The 19,406-nt window shown below is 36.0% G+C and overlaps 1 protein-coding gene across 1 annotated transcript in view; it reads right to left on the bottom strand.

Annotated features, from left to right (window-relative positions):
* EFNB2 (ephrin B2) overlaps positions 1–19,406 on the bottom strand; it is a 42,625-nt gene that overhangs the window by 14,946 nt on the left and 8,273 nt on the right. The window contains exon 2 of the mRNA XM_037800273.1: positions 4,324–4,607. Within this exon, the coding sequence (XP_037656201.1) occupies positions 4,324–4,607 (284 nt within the window). The remainder of the gene's footprint in view (positions 1–4,323; positions 4,608–19,406) is intronic.

The following is a 19,406-nucleotide window of genomic DNA, read 5'->3' as shown; positions in this document are numbered from 1 at the left end:
AACTAGACCAACGTTTCAAAGTGATGGATGACTCTGGGAAGGGCCACCGTGCACACCATGGGATGTAAGTCCCCAGACAACCAAACAGTCTTTAGAAATGATAACTTTTAGATTATACCAAAGACCCCTCTTGGCTGTCTCTACTGTAGATTTGCAGCAAAATAATGCAAAAGCCACATAAAGCTAAACTGGGAGAGGCTTGTAAGTATCTGGCTTTCTTGGTGTAATAGCTCTGTTTTGGCCAGATTTTACTTCAAAAGCAGAACACAATGTTATTCATTTGAGTCCATCTCTGACACACATACTTTTGATAGTGTGATGAAAACCTCCTTATAGATATTTTACAAGGTTTTATGCTAAGGTTGGAAAGCAACCCACAGAACCTTCATGAGGGTGGATGTTGTGAAACACCAACAAAACAAAATTGCTGACTCAATTTAGCTCTCGTTGGTTATTTCTAAAGAGAAACTGTAAATGGAACACAGAAAGTTCTGAAAAGAAAACTATGTGATGTTTCCCCAATATTAACTGAAATGTTCACTATGTCTAAGACAGCTTCTCTTGAAAATGCACATTGGGACAGATAGCGAATTTCTTACTTTTTTTTTTTTTTACTTTTAAAATTGTAATAAATTAACTATAGGTCATAGAAAATGCTTACTTTGTTTTGAAGGCAATTAAAGATCTGAATGTAATGAACAGATGACTTTTTTTCAGACCAAATGGACATAAGATCCCCATCTTTGGATCATTTAAAGATTAGAAGATTTTACTATGCAAATTAGGCCCAAAGCAAATTACTAAAATAGGTCACTTGAAAAAGTCAATTCTAAACATTAAGAAAACTGATATATATCATTTTGCCACATGTCAAAGCAAATAATCATCTATGAGAAGAATTAATGAGGATGCATATCATTTTGTCATATAATTTCCTGAGGGAATTCAGTGGATACTAGGTAGGTTTAAAAATACAGTTCCAATTAACAATTAATATTTACTTCTAAAACTTAAAGGTATGATTACTGTATTTTAAATCTGATAACACTACAAATCAAGTAAAATGTCTTTAAAGAATCTACAGCAGATCCTGTCCATTTCAATTAGAAAATAACTACAATACCAAGAAATCCTATGTTGGATTTGTATGTATGATCATAAAATGGCTTGGAATCGAAGGAGAGAGACCTCAATCATTAATCAGGAAAACAAAAACATAGAAAGTACTTTCTAGAGAAGGCAATGTAGTTCAAAGATGTAAACTATGGTCTCTAGTGCCATGGACTAGTACTCTTCAAATACTGTTCATTTACAGAATTATCCAACACCATTCAGTTCATCGGGAATTTGGATTTCTCCCAACCAGGGTAATCAACCACTACTCCAAATTCATTTCTCTTAATCCTTCCCGTGGAAAGAAACCAGCACATAATAATGATGATGCTAATAATGAAACTCTTGGTTGTGAAGGGGTTTACTAACTAGACACTAAGTTTGAAGTTAAACACATGTTGTATATTTTATAGCAACGCAAATATCGGTATCTACTATCTCAAAGCGAATCAATGTTTTGAAGTGATAAAGAGATACTTCTAAATTTGACTACTTTCCATCACACTACCTAGTATAATATTCTTTTATGAATCTACTGATATCAAAATTACTATCTTTAAACACTTTCCTTTCATTCTTCTCAAAAAAGAGTGTAGAGTGTGATTTTCTGTGTATGTGTGTCATCATTTGATGTGGAAAATAGTGACTTTTAAAAATCTATTAGTTGTTTTGATGCCTTGGAATTCTTGAGGAAGCAACAGAAAGTCAACATTAATTTTTTTAACTATTTTAAAATTTGTTCTTCTCATCTCCCATTTCCTTTTAAGGGAAACCAATGTATCTATGAGTTTTGCTGTGGGATGGGTGAAAATGGCTCCTAAATTCCTCCAAGTTTGCGAAATGACATCCTATTTCCATAATGTAGTGGAAGTCTTTCAAAAGCTTTCTTGAAAGTCTCAGCAGACTTCCCAGCAAATTTCTGAGGCCTGGGCCCTTTACCCAGCTGTGTGACAAGCACCCAATCAGCAATGTTCAAAAAGGGCCTCATTGTTTCAAACATGAAACCCTGAGCTCTATTTTAAGAAAGATTCATTTATCCCAGGCTATTACAGGCTTTTGTACTGTAAATCATTACTCTAAGTAAAGTTCTGGAGGTCAGAGTAGCTCAGCTACCTGCTAATGAACCTGAAAATAATGTATAATGAGTCTTTAAAAACAGATAAATATAAGATGCCATTATTGTGTAGATTAATATTATAATTATAAATTAAACTGTGCTTCTAAATATAAATCTGCCATGTATTGATAAACTAGTATTAAAGACTCACTGTATTAAATAAAAAGATATTGGTAAACCATTTGTTTATTTGCATATCTTGCATATTATTTTAGAGTAAAGGCCAAAGCCATAACATTTACTGAAATTCCACCTGTACTCAGTGGCACTTAGAAATTACAGGACCATCTTTATTGTGAAACTAAAGCAACAGGAAAGAATCTGTGTAGGTCTGTTGACTTACTGCCATGGAAGAGCCAATCAGTGGGCTCAGGCTATATTCATGGTTTTAATGACATAAACTAAAAATCATAGAACATCTGATATTGTACTAAGTCTACTCTTCAGTCACCTTCCACCTTTTTTCTCCCATCCTACCCAGGAGTATTAAGCTTCTTAATGAATTCATCTGAGGTCACTCAGTTTTCTATAACTGTTATGCTAAACATTAGAGTCCATGGTACCCAGTCTTACATTAAAAGTCACTTTTAAAAATATACTAAGTTAGGCTTCCAAAGGCTCAAGGTTTCCATTTATTTTACCTAGTAACTACTTTGAATTTTCAAAGATTTCACTATTCTCTTGTACATTTTACCACCCCATCTGCTTGTTTTATCTCTCAGAATGCTTTTATTTTCTTTTATGATAATTATTTCTTTAAATATCTAATTTACCACTTTCTTTTTCTTTGTTTTCATTCTTGGTAAGCTACTCTCTATGTACCAAGTTGGCTTAAAAACAAATCTGATATTTCAGATTTGCAGCAAAAGACAGTAAGATATTAGATGGATTAGATGGCTACAACAATCTTTAATTACTAATATAGTAAAAACATATATATATATATATATATATATAATAGAAATAATAGATATTATTGAGCACTAGAAAAGTATACAGTGAATGATTGATTCTGTGCTCTAAATAGTAACCTAGCATGTTGAAAAAGCCAGTATCAATCTGATCACCAAGAGGTAGTGGGAGCCTAACCAACAGAGAGGAGTTCAGCATTTCCTAATGAACTGAAGTGTATGGTAACAAAAGAATGGAGAACTAAACTCAATTCTAAGTACAATTTTAAACCCAAAAAGGTTTTTTAAAAACAATATTTCATTGCTTAAATGATAAGAACAGCTGTCTCAGTCACCCAGACTTCATTTTGACAAAACCCTGTAGCCCTGGGAAAGATCCTGGTTTTCTGCTCTTACTCTGCGCCTGGGGCCAACACATGATTTTGCACGTAGTAAGCATGTACTCGATGTATGTGCATCATTTGACTTCACAGCCTCATGAGTTAAAAGTAGCTCTGATTAGCTTCAGATATGACACAAAGGATACACACTATCTGTTTCAGAAACAATGTGCCAAACTATTATATATAGATAGAAAAAAGAGTAATTTACTGAGCAAAGTCAAGTTTTGTCTTATTATTCCAAATCTGATCTTAAATGTGACCATGTATAGTTGTGATTTGCTTGTAATTCTCATCCTTTGAACCTGTGAGTTCCATCTTCTCTGAAAGGTAATTTCATCAGGAAAGGGTACCATTATACAATCTTGTTCACTCTTGAATCCCTGGCACTTAGGCTGTTTCTGGCACAGAGTAAATACTAAATGAAAGAGTGGATGGATGGGGATGAATGGATGAATAGAAAAGTCATTGCAAAAGATTTACCTATCAAAATCTCACCAATGGTCCTTAAATATGTTTTTGTCAGTAGAATTGCTGAGTATATTTACATCCACTTATGTCTACTATAAAAACTCTAGGAGGCTTTTTTCCCCTTTTGGTACTTATATTTAACCAATACTGTCACTATAGGGTAACAAATTCAATTAAGATTTCTTCAAAAAAAAAAAAAAAAGTGGACGATTGCTCAGCAAAGAGTCTCACCAAATTATTTGTCATAATAGTTTTATGGAAACAAAAATGGATACAAACCTATTTAGCTTATTCTAATTTCTATAAAATAAATGAACAGAATTATACTTACATATAATGTAATAATCTTTGTTCTTCTGAAATTCTAGACCCCAGAGGTTAGGGCTGAATTCTTGAAACTTGATAGTGAATTTTACATCTTGGTCTGGTCTGGCACAGTTGAGGAGAGGGGTATTTTCCTTCTTAATAGTGCATCTGTCTGCTTGGTCTTTATCAACCATATAAACTTTATAATATTCATATTGGCCAACAGTTTTAGAGTCCACTTTGGGGCAAATAATATCCAATTTGTCTCCTATCTGTGGGTATAGTACCAGTCCTTGTCCAGGTAGAAATCTAAAAGCATAAAAAAAATTGAAGAAAAAAAACCATTGAGTTTGATAAAAATTAACAGTACTAATGACAATTACAATATAGGTAGACAACATCAATAATTCCAAACGACAATTTTTTGGATTCACGCATTTTTATTTACTAGAAGTATCTTAGTTCAGATCTCCACGGGATGAATGTATTTAGGAATTAAGCTCTAAAGGAAAAAAAATCAAAGAAAGAAACCACTCTCTTTACTCTAAGCAATAGGGTCAGTCGACATTTCTTTACCACCCCCTCATTTGTAATATTTCAGTACTCCTTTGTGTAACTTTACAATAACTTTTCCTCTGTAGTGAGTCAGACCTCCTCACTTGTTTGTTATTTTTTAACTATTGGCAGCTTTAGTTTATTGGGCATGCCACACAGAGATTGCATCAATTTGAGGGAACAGTGAATGTACTAATACTTTGTTGTCCTGTTATTTTCCATTTGCTGTTGATGTTAATTAACAGACAAGTTTCATCAAGAATGTCTCAAATTACTTACCATAATTAGGCAGTCACTGATCAAACAATGGGTTTTTTATTACACTGAACAAAAGAAATGTCTTACAAACTCATAAAAGATAACCAGAAATAATTAGTTGTAGTATTGATTCAGCTGCAAAATGAAGTGTCCTCCAGTTGCAAGAACAACAACTACTGTCCTTGCTCTACAAATCTTTTTTTCCCCCTTGAGATGTATTTGCTCCAATTAATTCTTAGAAGCAAATCTTTAAAACTAAAACTACTGATACAATATCCCCTTAATGCTTACAGCTAAAAGGTTCCCTCCTCCCCTTCCTCTTTCTTGCTAACCATGCTGCTGAAAGATCTTTGTTAATGGGGAGTTTCTCTGAGAAACTGAAACAAGAGCTTCCTAATGAACATCCTTCTACAAGTGCTAACACTAACAACACACTTAGAAATCCCAGCTCCTTCATAGGCAGCCAAGCCTGCAGGCTCATTAAAATATTAAGGCCTAAGAACAAAGCATTTCGTCTGAATCCTTCCAATCCAATCCTCTATTTAATCAGAGAAGTCCAAGAGCCATGACGATTAGTGGGTCATAATTTACTAAAAGAGGTTAAAAAAAAATAAAAAGGATGATGGACATCCATACTGAGGGAATAGCTTATGATTTATGCTAATGAATGGTATTAATTTTCTGAAAAGTGCATTAGGTTGGTTATGTTACAGCATATAACATACTAGAAATTATACTACAGATTCATATTTTAAAACAGTACTCTTTGTAGTAGGAAAAATGCATGTTGCACAGAGTGGCATGTCATTCTTTCTTGGTTGGGATTGTGTTATTTTGTAATGTTATTTCTTTACTAAGTTCCTTTAGCAAGGACATATTACATTCATTTAAAAAGTTAATGAGAATAATCTAATATAAAATCTTGCTGCGAAGTGCATCTCAAAATGAGTATTTTGACAAATTTAAAACGATGTGTGCACCCTTGAAGAATTCTCTAGAATTTATGACAAAGGTAGATCACTACTTAGCAATACAGCCTCTCTTGTGACCTTTGTTGTCCTTTTCTGCAGTTTCCTGGAAAGATCCTTCTAAAATTCAACACCAGGAAACTGAAGGGCTTACCAAGGTTATTCCCTTAACCTCCTAAATTCCAGTGTATCATCTCTAGGCAATTTCATCTTCTTTGTGGATAAAACATAAAGTACCCATCTACACTGAACTTAACCCTCAACTCTAGCTTCTCATGCGCCAGACTGAAGCAGAATTTCTGTGAATGAGTCTTTTTAATTTTTAACACTGCCCCCCTCTCAACCACCCCCCAAGTGATTCTGATATATAGCTGTGGTTAAGAACCACTGGCACGTCAGTACAAATTAAATATGGTGAGCATTAAAGTGCTCATCTTCTTGGAACATTCTTTTTCTCATTCTTTTTCCTTATTCTTTAACCTTCTTAGGAAAACTTCACTACGTAGAAGAACCGGAGGCCAATTTCTTCCTGGGGTTTCCCACCCTACTCATAGTCCCAGCCATCTTCTATCTCTTAATGTGCTCAACTTTAGGGGCTGGCACAGAGCATACACCAGATGAATGTTAGCTACTATTAACAGAAGTATTTTACAATCACATCTGTGGTCTCTGGCCCCAATGCCTGTACCTATCTCCTGTCAAAGCACTGATGTCCAAACCACTCAATTTTGACCATTTTTTAACCTCTCTGGGCCCAGGCATCAGAGATCAGATCCTTAACAAGCCAGATATACCTGTTTTCCTGTCCACCCACCCAAACCTTTTAAGGAATTCATCATCCCTCCCCTCCCACCACCTCTACCACGCTCCCTTAATCTGGCAATCTGTGTACATCACAGAACTCTCCCACATCACACCCTATGTCTAAAGTTTGTCTCACCAAGCTCTTTCTTCATGCAAAATGTTCCTCAGATCCTGTTTCTTTTATGAAGATTTTTTTTTTCTGCCTAACTAAAGACTCACTGGAGATTTCCTCCCCACCCAGGCAAGTAACTCCTCATGACTCTCTCTTCACTCACCAAATCTGAGTTACACTTTTGCTGTGCTGATGGGGTGAGGTCAAGAACATAAGACACACTGGCCGCTTTGGCCTTAAGGATCTGTACATTGTAAAACATTTTTCAAAAGGCACCGACCACATAAATAACTTCATGAGGCTTTAACTCATTTTGCAAACAGATCTTGATGTAAAGCTTTACTACAGTGTATGCAACCCAAATTTGATCAAGATTATTTGTCATTAAACTGTAAACTTCAGGGACAGGGGAATGATGGGTGGAGTGGCATAATCCATGGGCTGGCTTATCAAAATGAAAGGGAGGGGAAGACTCTCAAATTTCAATAAGCATATTTAATGTTAACACACTCATAAAAAGTAAATCTTGACAATAGCCACTATTCTTAATGCTTCGAAAAGTGTCAATTCAGTTTTTCAGGATATATTGTGACAAAAAGTAAGGGAAGAATCTAATCCTTTGGCCTGAAAAACATCCATTAAAACATTATTGCTTCTTTCTTTAAATCAATACCAAAGGACCCAATTCCTGAGTGTTTTAGGTTTATTTTTTTTAATTACTTTATTTATCAAATAAAAAAACATTTCCAAACAAAATAAAGCAAATCAATGGGAAAAACAAATATCCTGAAATAATAGGTTTACTTTTTAAGCCCATATATTTTTTTAAAAAATGGTTAGCACACCAGGCACTTTAATTGGTGAGATTAAGGTTTCTCATTAGACAAAAGTCTCAAATCTCTTGCACATGCTAACACTCAAAGCAGTCTTAATTATTGACTTTACAGTACAGTTACAAGAAGCCCCTTGGCCTTCCAGGAGCCCTTACAGTTTCTAAGATGACATGGGAACAAGAGTAATAAGAGTATAAAAATGAAAGCAACCTGTTTTGTGCCAGACATTCTGAGTGACGGAAACATTTAAGACCACTATCCCACATCATCAGAAATCTACCATCCAGCTTCTTGAGGGCAGACAGGTACCACACCTGCCTGATTCAATACAAATCTCTAAGTGGCTGAAATACAGTAGATACTCAATAAATAATATATTTACTGGAACAAAATGACTGAATAAATAGAAGTTAAAATACACATAAATAAGTGGAAGTCAAATTAAGTGCCATAAACTATAAGCAGATCACAGAAGGGCATGATAGGAATTGTAAAGCTAGAACCATTTAGAGTTGGGAAGGGGGAAGACTGAGAGTAGAGGTGGAATTTACAAAAGACATCATCCCAGGCACAATAGTGTTTCCACAGTTTAGATGGAGTTTCTGACTGACCCTTTTTCTCTGGGAGGATCTATAAGTATCTGCAATCTTCTGCAATTCCTACTTATTTAAAATGCAAGACAACTGACCACTTCTAGAATCACATATAATAAAAACACTGCTGCTTTTGAGCATGTATTCTTCACTAAGCACTGTTCAAAGCACCTTATCGCATTATCTTCATTCAATCCCTACATATGTACGTAACACACAAAGCAGATGAAGACACACCAGTGCCAAATATGAGAAATGGCTGGAAAAGCCCCTTTCTCTGCACACTTTTCAGTTCTCACTGCATTACATTAAAGCATAAAACTACTTTTTTTAAATGCATCTTTTTTCTCAATTGAGCTTTTCAAAGATAAACCATAAAGTTAAGGAAAATCAAGAGAAAGGTAACACACCATGCAGGCTTGCAAGTGTCACATGGAGAGCCACAGGGAGTCGAGCTCCATGCCAAGCATACATTAGTTGTGCCTAAAGCAGAAAGGCTTCTTTTGAGATAGTCACCTGAGACCACAGCTCATAAAGGCTGGCCACCTGGCATCCATGCTTTGCCCCAGGAGGCCAAGAAACAAAAGGTAGGGATGAAAAAGACTCACTACCTAGAATTTATATTTTAAATGTAATATTACAGATGGACTGCAGACAACAATTTTCTGTTTATTTATGAGAATAGCAGAAATGTACATGGAAATAAAAGGGTGTGCATTTCTTAATCATACCGTTTTTTAGTTGAAAACAAGGAACCCCATATGTTATAATGAAGTCGGCAGAGTTCTATTTTTGAAGCTAGGTTATTTATATTTGGATTTCATTACTTTGAGATTGCTTAGAGATATTAATAAGTCAGATTACACAGCACATGTATGCCCTGTATATTTTGTAACATTCAATAATTCACTTATCCTATGTTGACTTTGGTAATGTTAAAAAAAAGAGTATAATTATGGTGGTGACAACTGGCTAATTTTAAATTACTAAACTGCCTATCCATAGTGGATATCGAATATGGATTTTTTTTTATTCTGTGTTGAGATAACAATGTTCATCTTGTAACCAAAAATAGCACAGCAGAAAACCCACAGTCACCGCCCATACCACATGGGGGAGATCATTCTTGATGAACATCACCCAAACAAGAAGTGGTTAGAGGTATCGTTTAATAAAGTCTACTGACTTTTAATCCAAAATAAACCCCCAAAAGATCAACAGTGATTCACGTCCTACATAGGAGGAAGAACATAGCCAGGCCAGTACCATCTCTCTGAGGCAGGTACTCGAAGTCAAGAGCAGTCACTTTGCTATCTTTCTGGGACATGAAAACAGCACCTTCCTCCCCATGGGCAGAACCTCAGGGGTCAGAAAGCAGGAGTGAAGGACTGCTTGCTGTGCAGTGGGGCTGCAATAGCACGTTCTCTCACAGGGGGCCATGGGGAGATGCCACTAGAGTGGGATGTGCTGAGCAAAAATTAGCAACTCCTGTGCCTTTTCTCAGGGAATCATTCTCAAGCAAGACAATAGATCTGCTGATTTTAAATCAGATATAGAGACAATAAAATGTGGAATAAAATAGAAATCCTAAAATAGATCCAAAGTTACATGCTTGAAGTGAACCGATTTGATGTTAGAATCTACTTTTAGCTTTTGAGTACCTATAGAACTTACTCTGTTTTAAAAAACTATTCACTAGACTTCAATACTTCCACAGGGAATCTAATAATCTAAATACATTCAATATCAAATCATCTAGACATTTTAACTTTGAATTCATAATTATAGAAATTGTTCTTATACAGACATTGTGTGACACAATATTCTTTAATGTCAGCAGAACATAATATGGCAAAATTAATGAATATAGTGGAAAGTTTCAATCCAAAATGTGAAACCAATGCTTGTTTAAAATACTGGCATAATACCTTTAAAGCATAAATCAGCCATTTAGGGTTATGGGTCACCACACTCAATTTTCCTTGAGAGACCAGAACATCACACTCCCGAAGTCTGGAATATTCTGTTCCCCATTATTGAATGACCAGGTCTTGTTGAATGCCTGGAAAATCAAGTGGAGGCAGTGGTTGCCAGATCTCTTTCTGAACCTCACCCAGTGTACTAAGAGGATCCGTAGGGTTTCAATGCTTAGGGAGAGCTGTGTCATGGATCAATAATTGCATTTGCCTCTTCTGCCAGAGAATAATCCATTTTCCCTGCTTCCATTTTCTTCCCTACCCACTTCTGCATTTCCCCTTGACCAGAACTCATGCATTTTTGTTCCAGGTTGGCCAAAGTATGTAGGTTAACCTAGAATACTCAAATCACTGAGAGGACCACTTGGTGCAGATGTGGTCTGTGCAAGTATATGTTAAAAAAATAGAAGACATGATTCTCTTGAAGAAAGCATACTCGGCAATAAATGAATGAAGAATATGCCAAAATTACCATTAAAAACAAGGGCAAATTAATATGTTAGTAACTGAATGCAAAAATATCAAGAATAAAAGTGATCTGAATAGACATAGACAGGAATGACCAGTTTTGTGCTCTTATGTCCAAATAATTGGGTCATGCAAATACCTACCAGACAGAAATAACGACCGTATCTGAGATATGCCACACAAGAGCTTCTAATTTAAAATGTGTCAGCTCAGATCTGTACCCACTTCTGTCTAATATTATGCACATAAAAATCTATTTAAATAAAATGTTTAGTATTTCTATATAATTATGGCAGGTATCATCCAACTGAGAAACAGGACCACGTTAGGACCAGCGCAGATCATGTCACATATGCTGACACATATGCAAATTGAATGAGTAACTGGGTGGGGAGGGGGAACTACTCTTTATATGCTTCTATCTCTGGAGTGAATTGCTAAGAATTGTATGATTCCTAAGTAAGTGTACACTACTTTTCTATAGTTAATCAATTTTACTTTTCTTTCATTTCAAAATCAAATCATTAGACTGTAAGATTATTATAAGTTCTACTTTCAGTTGAAAAATATACACATATATTAAATATGTGGTATGTTATTCCACTTGTTTTGCTGATTCACGGAGACAAACACACATGGATGGTCACACACAGGTCACACACAAGACACTATGGGTAACTGAATGGAGGTTTAGGGTGATTTTTAGATTTGTGTTTTCTGTGTTTCTCAAAATTCTCTCCAGTAAGCATTCAATGTTTTTGTGGTCAGATTGGAACATTATTTTCTTTTAAGTATAGTTTCAAAAAACAAACTACCGTTTTCTTGAAATTTCGTAACTCTGCTTTAAAGAATAAGCATTTAAAATATTTAAGTGCTGCAGACTTCTTAACTTTTGATACGATTCCTTAGAAAGTAACTAAATAAAATAATTATAGTCAGAATTGCGGTTTATTTAAAAAATCAATTCCTGAGTTCCCAAAAAGCTGTAGTAATGTACGGCTTGTTTATTCAAATAAATGAAAAATATGGACAATTTATGCTTAATCACTAAACTGCACAAATCTGTGAGTTACCTATCATTTCAAGAAACCTGGCAAATCAAAAATCATATAAAACAATAGGATTATTCCCAAGCTAATGTTCTGTATTAAGAACACTTTGAGTTTACCATGTTTTGGAAAACATACTTTTTTTCCATAAAGTGCTTTCACTTTTAATTAAATGTCAAAGGCTACAGTGAAGAAAAGAAGCCAGTTTGTAAATTGGTTAGTCTGAAATTCTGAATGAGGAAAAGCAGTCTGCAGGTCTGCTGTAATTGGTTCATCTTTCTAGTTACCTCTTGACAAGCGATGCATGGATGCATGCTGTTCTGGATAAACCCCAAACTCTTGACTCCCCTGTGCCCTCAGGCCTTTAACCACCAATCCCAAGCATTAGTGTTTATATGGAGATAGAACAGCATTAATGGAAAAGGCCAAGAGTTATATATGTTCACTCAGATGCCAGATTCCTTTCACAAATGTTCTGTGTATTTGAAAATATAAATACTCCTGAAGAATGATTTAAATTCATGGTGATATCAACGTGATGGCACATTTCATAAACAGGCAGGATATTCAGTCTTGCATTACTCCTGTTTAATGCTAGATGGCTACTACAGCTTAATAAGATATTCTCTAACTGCCCCAAACAGAAGACTTTTGTTAGAAAATGAATAAATAAAAGCAAGGCCCAAGAATGACCTAGCCAATATCTACCATAAGAAATGGAAATATTTTTTTCCTTTTTGTGGATAGCACTTTACTGCCCCCTTTTGCACTTTAACATCAGAACAAGTTTCTACACATACTTATTCTGAAACCAGAGAGAGAGTGGGTGTAGCTATAGAGTGTTAGATTTATTTAGAATTAGGTTACCAGATACCACTGCTTAGAGTAACAAGTAATTGTCTTAAAACTTCAAGCAAGTGGACCACTATCTTCTCATAGGCTTTAAACATCCAAGAAGCAAGGTAGTAATTGGAGGCTTTAATTGCCAGTTGCTGCTTTAATTCAAATATGTATGTGTGTTGGAACAACTGCCTGTTTTCACAGGTGCCCCTTCTTTCACACTTTTCTAAAACAAGTATCATCTGCAACATGAACCTGATTTATTCAAGGAAAAGAAAAAGGGCATAAAAGCAGGCTGTACAATTTGAGACCATTAAAGTGTTATAAATCCAAGAACTTAAGAGTTGGGGGCGGGGGTGTATATTTCAAACTTCATACCAATGACAAGCAAAATCTTTTCAAGAAAAGGGAAGATGAGAAGCCCAGAAATTCAAACACACTGTGAGCCTATAGGTCCACAAACCAGTTTAGCAACTTCTTAAGGTGAGGCCTGACAGCATTTTTGTGCTTCTGCATCTGTGGTTCATGCATACATTTGAAAAAAGTAGTAAAACTACAGTCCAAAAGAAAGTTTTATTTATAAAACTCTAATTTGCAACGATAGAGCTAGAGGGCCCAATTCTTGGCCCAATGACCTCAATTCCCCCTTGACAAAGTCTGTGTGTACTGTTGTGTACACTTTTATTCCCACTTAATCCATTTCTCTTTGTCATTGTACAATTTCTGTACAAGTCAAAATAATATTAAATTTCACACCGGACAGTGTTGACAATTGAATGAAAACTGACTCCTTTTGATGTTAATCTTGTTTTTTATTTGTGATATAATGCTCAAAACACTGGTGGCTAAAGTAAATTTTATTTTTAAATGGTCAAAAAATATTCTCATAGCTTAAATATTTTTCAGGAAAATAATACAATTATTTATTTAATTCTTATCTCTGCCACAATTTTCATATTGCAGAGAAGCACACATATAACAAGCAGTTGAAAAATATATCTTCTACTTGTGTATTAACCACCTAGAAGTCAAACTAAAATTAAGTGTGTAATATACAGATATTGTTGTCTTTTTTTTCCACAGGTTAACAGAGAAAAAAAAAAAAAAGTACAAGTCTTTCTTTATATGACTGAACTAAGCATTCCCTCACCCTCAAAACTTTCCAAAAAAAAAAAAAAAAAAAAAAAAATACTCCATGGATTTTGTAGCTAGTTTGTAAGGCAGAACTTGGGGATTTAAAAAGGAAGGCTGGGATGCTCTAGTGTGTGGTGAGAAAGTGAAAAGGGGAGTGATCTCATTAATGCCACACTTTGTCATGCTCGCTCTATCATGCCAGCTCCATTACTGAAGCAAGTATTTCATAACCTACGGAGACAAGGAGAGTTCACAGTCTTCTTTCCCAACTGTAATTTGTTTGCACCTGTACCATCTTGTTCCAAGCCATGCTTTTAGCAAGAATCCAGAAAGGAAGGTGGAACTCTTGTTATTTATAGGTGAGACACCAAAGGGGGGAGGGGTGGAAAGGGTTTCATACAGTAAGATATTCATAGGGCTTTTCCAGCTGGTTCTCTGTTGTTTTAGATATAAGTGTTCCAATCCATTTGCTCATTTACCTGAGTAAGAAAATCAAGGAGATGAAAGGCATACATAAATCATACAGAGGATGGCTTGGCATTTTAACAACTCTAAGAAATGGAATTAAACTACATCTTAATGCATTTTTTGATCTAGAGTTTGGGTGCACGTATCTTTCATTTAAGCCCTCCTCTCCCTCCCACCATCACACTTTCTTAATTTCAAAGAATTCTGCCTATTTAGAAAAAACAAATTCACATGTTTTATTAAATGGAAACCTCTTCTATTTTGTGTGCTGTAAAAGTACACAGTCAGGGGATCCCATTCCTGCTCTTCAAGCTTGAGTGTGAATCCAAGGATGGAGTCTGCCTTGTTCACTGCTGTATCCCAGCACCTACGAGAGTGCCTTATGTAGAATGGGTGCTCATAGATGTTTATGTAATTAAAGAATGAACAAACTAATAAGTAAAGTATAAGAATAGAGAAAATTCTTGTAGTTCTCTCTTGATGTAAAAAGACATTCTCCTTGAGGTCAAGCTTCCTAAAGCCTAGCAACTCAGTTTGTAAGGAAGTGTGCAATTGCTTTAGAACCAACAATAAGGCTGCTCCAGAAGGGAGGAAAGCCACCTCCTAGACACTTCCTTCTTCCTGGGCTCCAGAAAAGAGTCAGGGATAGGTCTGCTGTGAGTGGACAACAGAGGAGACATTTTCCTGCTCCTTTCCTAGGCTTTATGACAGCTCATAGAGTAGGGGAAGACAAAAGGGAAGAGAAACAAAGCAGACTACAAAACAGCCAGGTGTGTACTGCTAACATTTAGAAGAAAAAGGAGTAAAATCTGATTGAGTTATTGACTTCTTTATAGATCACCCTAAAACTGTGTTATCTAATAAAAATGTGGACTATGCTACAATACAACTTTATGGACGATGTATTTATTTCCTGCCCAGTCATCATATGCAGTCTGGAATTACCTTGACTAAAAACCAATAAATACCACAAAGTTATTCAAACAGGCTGTTACTGAGCTAAGCTGAAGTTCATTGGACATGAAGAAACTGAGAAGATGCACTGGGGCCCCTGAGTTCTAAAAGGAATTGAGATGTGGCTGTTAGAGACCTATGGCTGCTTGGTCTGTAGGTAAGCAGATAAGCACCTGTGAAAACACAAATGCAAGATGCACCACTCTGGAGTCAAGAGAGTAGGCCTGCCAGTATTCGCCGCATAGCTTCCTTAAACAAACTGCTCCAAACTTGCAGAACATCAAAAGCCAGATGGGCTCTACTGAATGAATCCACAGGCAAGAAGCCAGAATCCCAGTTTGCTGTAGAAATAGGCCTGGACTTGATTTGAGTCTTCTCAGCTCTGACAAGCTGGAAGTTGGCACAGATCCCCAAATCCAAAATAAAATGGCATTTAATTGTGACTACACTCTAAAAAAGATGTCATACTCTCTTCTTAGCTTGACACACACTGCGCATCTAACCAAATGCAGCTCTCCTCGAAAACCTGACCTCTTTATCTCTCAACAAGAAACAATCAAATGTATAATTTTTTAAAAGGAAAATGTTAAGTCACAGGAATAACTCAATAAATGTATTACTATTACATGCTGTAATGACTCTCTAGTTATCTTTTAAATAGAATATAGTAATTATTCTGTATTCATTGGAAATAGCTTTGCTATATCAAAAATTCAAAGGATCTTTTTAGAATTGAAGGTTTATCATAGGAAAGAGATTATAAATCAAAATGGACAAATGAAGAATCATAACCAAAACTTTCTTTTTATCTACCCTGTATGTATGGCTTTGAATAAAAAAATCTTTAATTTAGTTATGTGATAACTACTCCGCAGAACACATAGAAAGGAGAGGCAGAGCACGTTAAGAGAAGGGACTCTAGAACCAGAGTATCTGGTTCGAATCCACAGTTCCACTTATTAGCTGGGGGATCTTGAGCAAATTAATTAACCAATTTGTGCCTCAGTTTCCCTGCCAGAATTATGAGGATAATAAAAGTTCTTCCCTCATATGGTTAGTATGAGGATCTAATGAGTATTTGTCGAGCAGTTAGGACAGCAGCTAGCACATAGTAAGTACTATATACAACTTTTGTTAAAGAAAGCAAACAATATCCACCAGTTAAGTAGGTTTCTAAATAAGAAATATAATGTAATAGATGGCAAAAAAAAAAAATACTATATTTTCCATTCCTACAGGATGATTTTGTGTATTCACTCAACAATCCAAACTCCTATTACAACCTGTACTAGAATACACAAAGCTGGTTGGGACACAACCCCTACTCTCCATCCATAGTTGAATGAGGGTGCTTAGGATTATAAATATTATAATGAAAGCACCAGTGATCTGGAAGCAGAGGTGAGAATATCTAATTTAGTAGTAGAAGGGAAATAAAAAGATGTTTCATGTAGCAGAAAAGTCTTGCATCAAATCTTGAAGAATGAGTAGAAGTCTGGCAGGTAAAGAAGATAAAATATAACATTAGAGAGTTTAAAAGGTAAAAGTGTTCTGTTGTAATCTTCATTCACAGAGTATTTTCATTTATTCTGTATTTATTTGTGGAAGGCAAATTGAACCAGAGCCAGGCACGCAGTAGATATTCAATTAATTTTTATTAATAATAGCTGAGATTTATTGGTTCTTCTTACAGGAACAGAGTTAAGCTCTTTAATTACATTTAATTCTGGCCACAACTTCATTATTATTTTATTTATTTAGTATTTACTTTATTTATATTATTGCCCCATTTTACAGATGGAACAACTGAGAGACATAAAGGATACTGCTCTCAAAGTTATATTACTAAGAAAGGGCTAAACAGGGATTGAGCTCATACAGCCAGATTCCAAAGCCTGTGTTCTTAACTAAACTAAAATAGCACTTGCCCCACTGTCTTTGTTCAAATTGCCTAGTTAGTCCATTATTATGTTCATTTTGAAAACCAGTTGGTACTGGTAATTGTTACATGTGATGATCTCATGTAAAGGTAGCTGAAATCAGTGGGTTAGCCAACCCACAGGGTATATTTGTTTCATTTGTGGAATTTGCCTGAGTTATAATCAGATGTATAAAATAGTGTAGCATGCATACAGAAATACACTTTATAAACACACACTGCCTTTTAAGCTGAAATATTACTTTCACTTGCTATTTTCTTTATTTCAGAGATTCACTGTGACTTTGCTTAGAGACACCCATCATCTTCTAAGACTCAAGTTTCTCCCCCTCTAGGATGCTTTCTTGAGCCCACTCCAGTATGAACTCCATTCCCTTCTTCTCTATGTTCCCACTGCATGCCTCACCAACACACCCTAAGACTGAATGTGTTTGCTTCCAACAGGATTTTCCTCTTTTGGCCTCAGAATTTAAGTTTCTTGGGGGTAGAGACGGTTCTTTGTATACTCAGAGCCCAGTAATGGACGTATCAGTTAGTAATGCTTGCTTAATGAATCAGTGACTTTTTCACCCTGGATGATCTAGATGAGCCCTTATAACAAAAAAGAGAGAAACAGAGGGGGGAGGGGAGAGAGAAGGAGAGAGGGAGAGAGAGAGTGGAGGAAGGAGGAAGGAAGAGGAGGGGAAGTAGAAGGGCGGTTGAAAGATGAATGGGGATAGGGAGCAGTAAAGGCAAACAGCTTTTAAAAGTATAATGACCTAATGTTGAGTTGTTTTCCAAAAATGTTTGATCTAGGCAATGGTTCTTTAACTATGGTCTTTAACCAGCAGCAACAGCATTAGCATCAGCTGGGAGCTGGTGAGAAATGCAAATTTTGGAGCCCCACCCTAGACCTCAGGAATCAGAAACTCTGGCCAGCCCTGTTTTAACAGGCTCTCCAGGTGATTCTGAGGCCCTAAAGTTCAAGAACCACTGATCTAGGCTAGATCTCTAGTAGCAGATGATACCTTGAGACAACAGAGGCAGCCAGAAACATAAATGTGTTGTGTCTGTTGCATTCAGCAAATACTTCTTGAAAGTAAATGCTAGCCGGTAATAAGTAAAGATTGCAAAAGGGGAAAATTCTTGTTTATGCCTTTTAGGGATAGGAGGGTAGTGAAGGAGATTAAGACTTGCACGGGAATCTTGACAGTGCAGGGTAAAATGTTCTTTCTCTACCCAAGATATCTAACTACAAAGTGCTGGGGTATTACACAGGGAGGAGCTCATTTGGAGGGAACTGTGAACTTTATTGGACAGTCCATTATCATGAAAATTCACTTCTCCCATAAGAAAAGGTGAATTCAAGGCCTACACGAGCTAATTTTTACTTTAACGGTACCCTAAGTGTAACTTTTTCTGCAGTTAGATATATTCTGAGCTAGCCTTGAACACAATTTACCCTGCTCTGCTCATCTATTGGCAATTCTGATTCAGGGCAAATGTTTTCAGAGCACAGTGAAGCAGATTAAGGGGTGGAAAGAGCAAGGACTGAAATTCTGAAGGACTTCATCAAGTCATGTAACGATTCTGGGGCTCTGGTTCCTCAGCATATATACATGAGGCTGGAAAAGATCATTCTAAAGGACACTTCTGGCTCTGAAGGTCAGAGATTCTATGACATGCACACAAGTTGGGTATTCTGCAGTTAGGTATTCTGTGGATTGGGGAACAACAGGAAACAACAGGCAAGTAGGCAGACAGTATCAAGTTGCACCTATCCCACACACAAACCATAAACTGCTAAACCAGGCTAAAGGCTTACTTTCCTAGGATACAAACATGCTGACCCTCTGGTTTCAAAAATTGGGTTGGCGCTCAGAATCATTCTGGGTGGTACGGGAGTACTGTACGTGAAATGTACAAATTAATGCCTTAGGGCCAATATGGATTTAGCTGGCAAGTATTTGTAAGAGTGATACAAATACTGTAATTAAAATTGGATGCAACCAAAATTAAATCGAGAATATAAAATGGATTATTTTAATCATTACATAGAGAAAACATGAAGACTCTACAGTACTGAAAATGATGATGCTTCTAAATATGGCAGACATTATTCAATCACTCGCAGTGCCCTGAATGTACCCACCACTGAGTAGCTGAAAGTTTAAAGTA

This window comes from Choloepus didactylus, chromosome 12 (assembly GCF_015220235.1).
Source record: "Choloepus didactylus isolate mChoDid1 chromosome 12, mChoDid1.pri, whole genome shotgun sequence".
Taxonomy (NCBI): domain Eukaryota; kingdom Metazoa; phylum Chordata; class Mammalia; order Pilosa; family Megalonychidae; genus Choloepus; species Choloepus didactylus.
The sequence above is the reverse complement of the archived record's forward strand: the minus strand, read 5'-3'. Positions and strand labels throughout refer to the sequence as shown.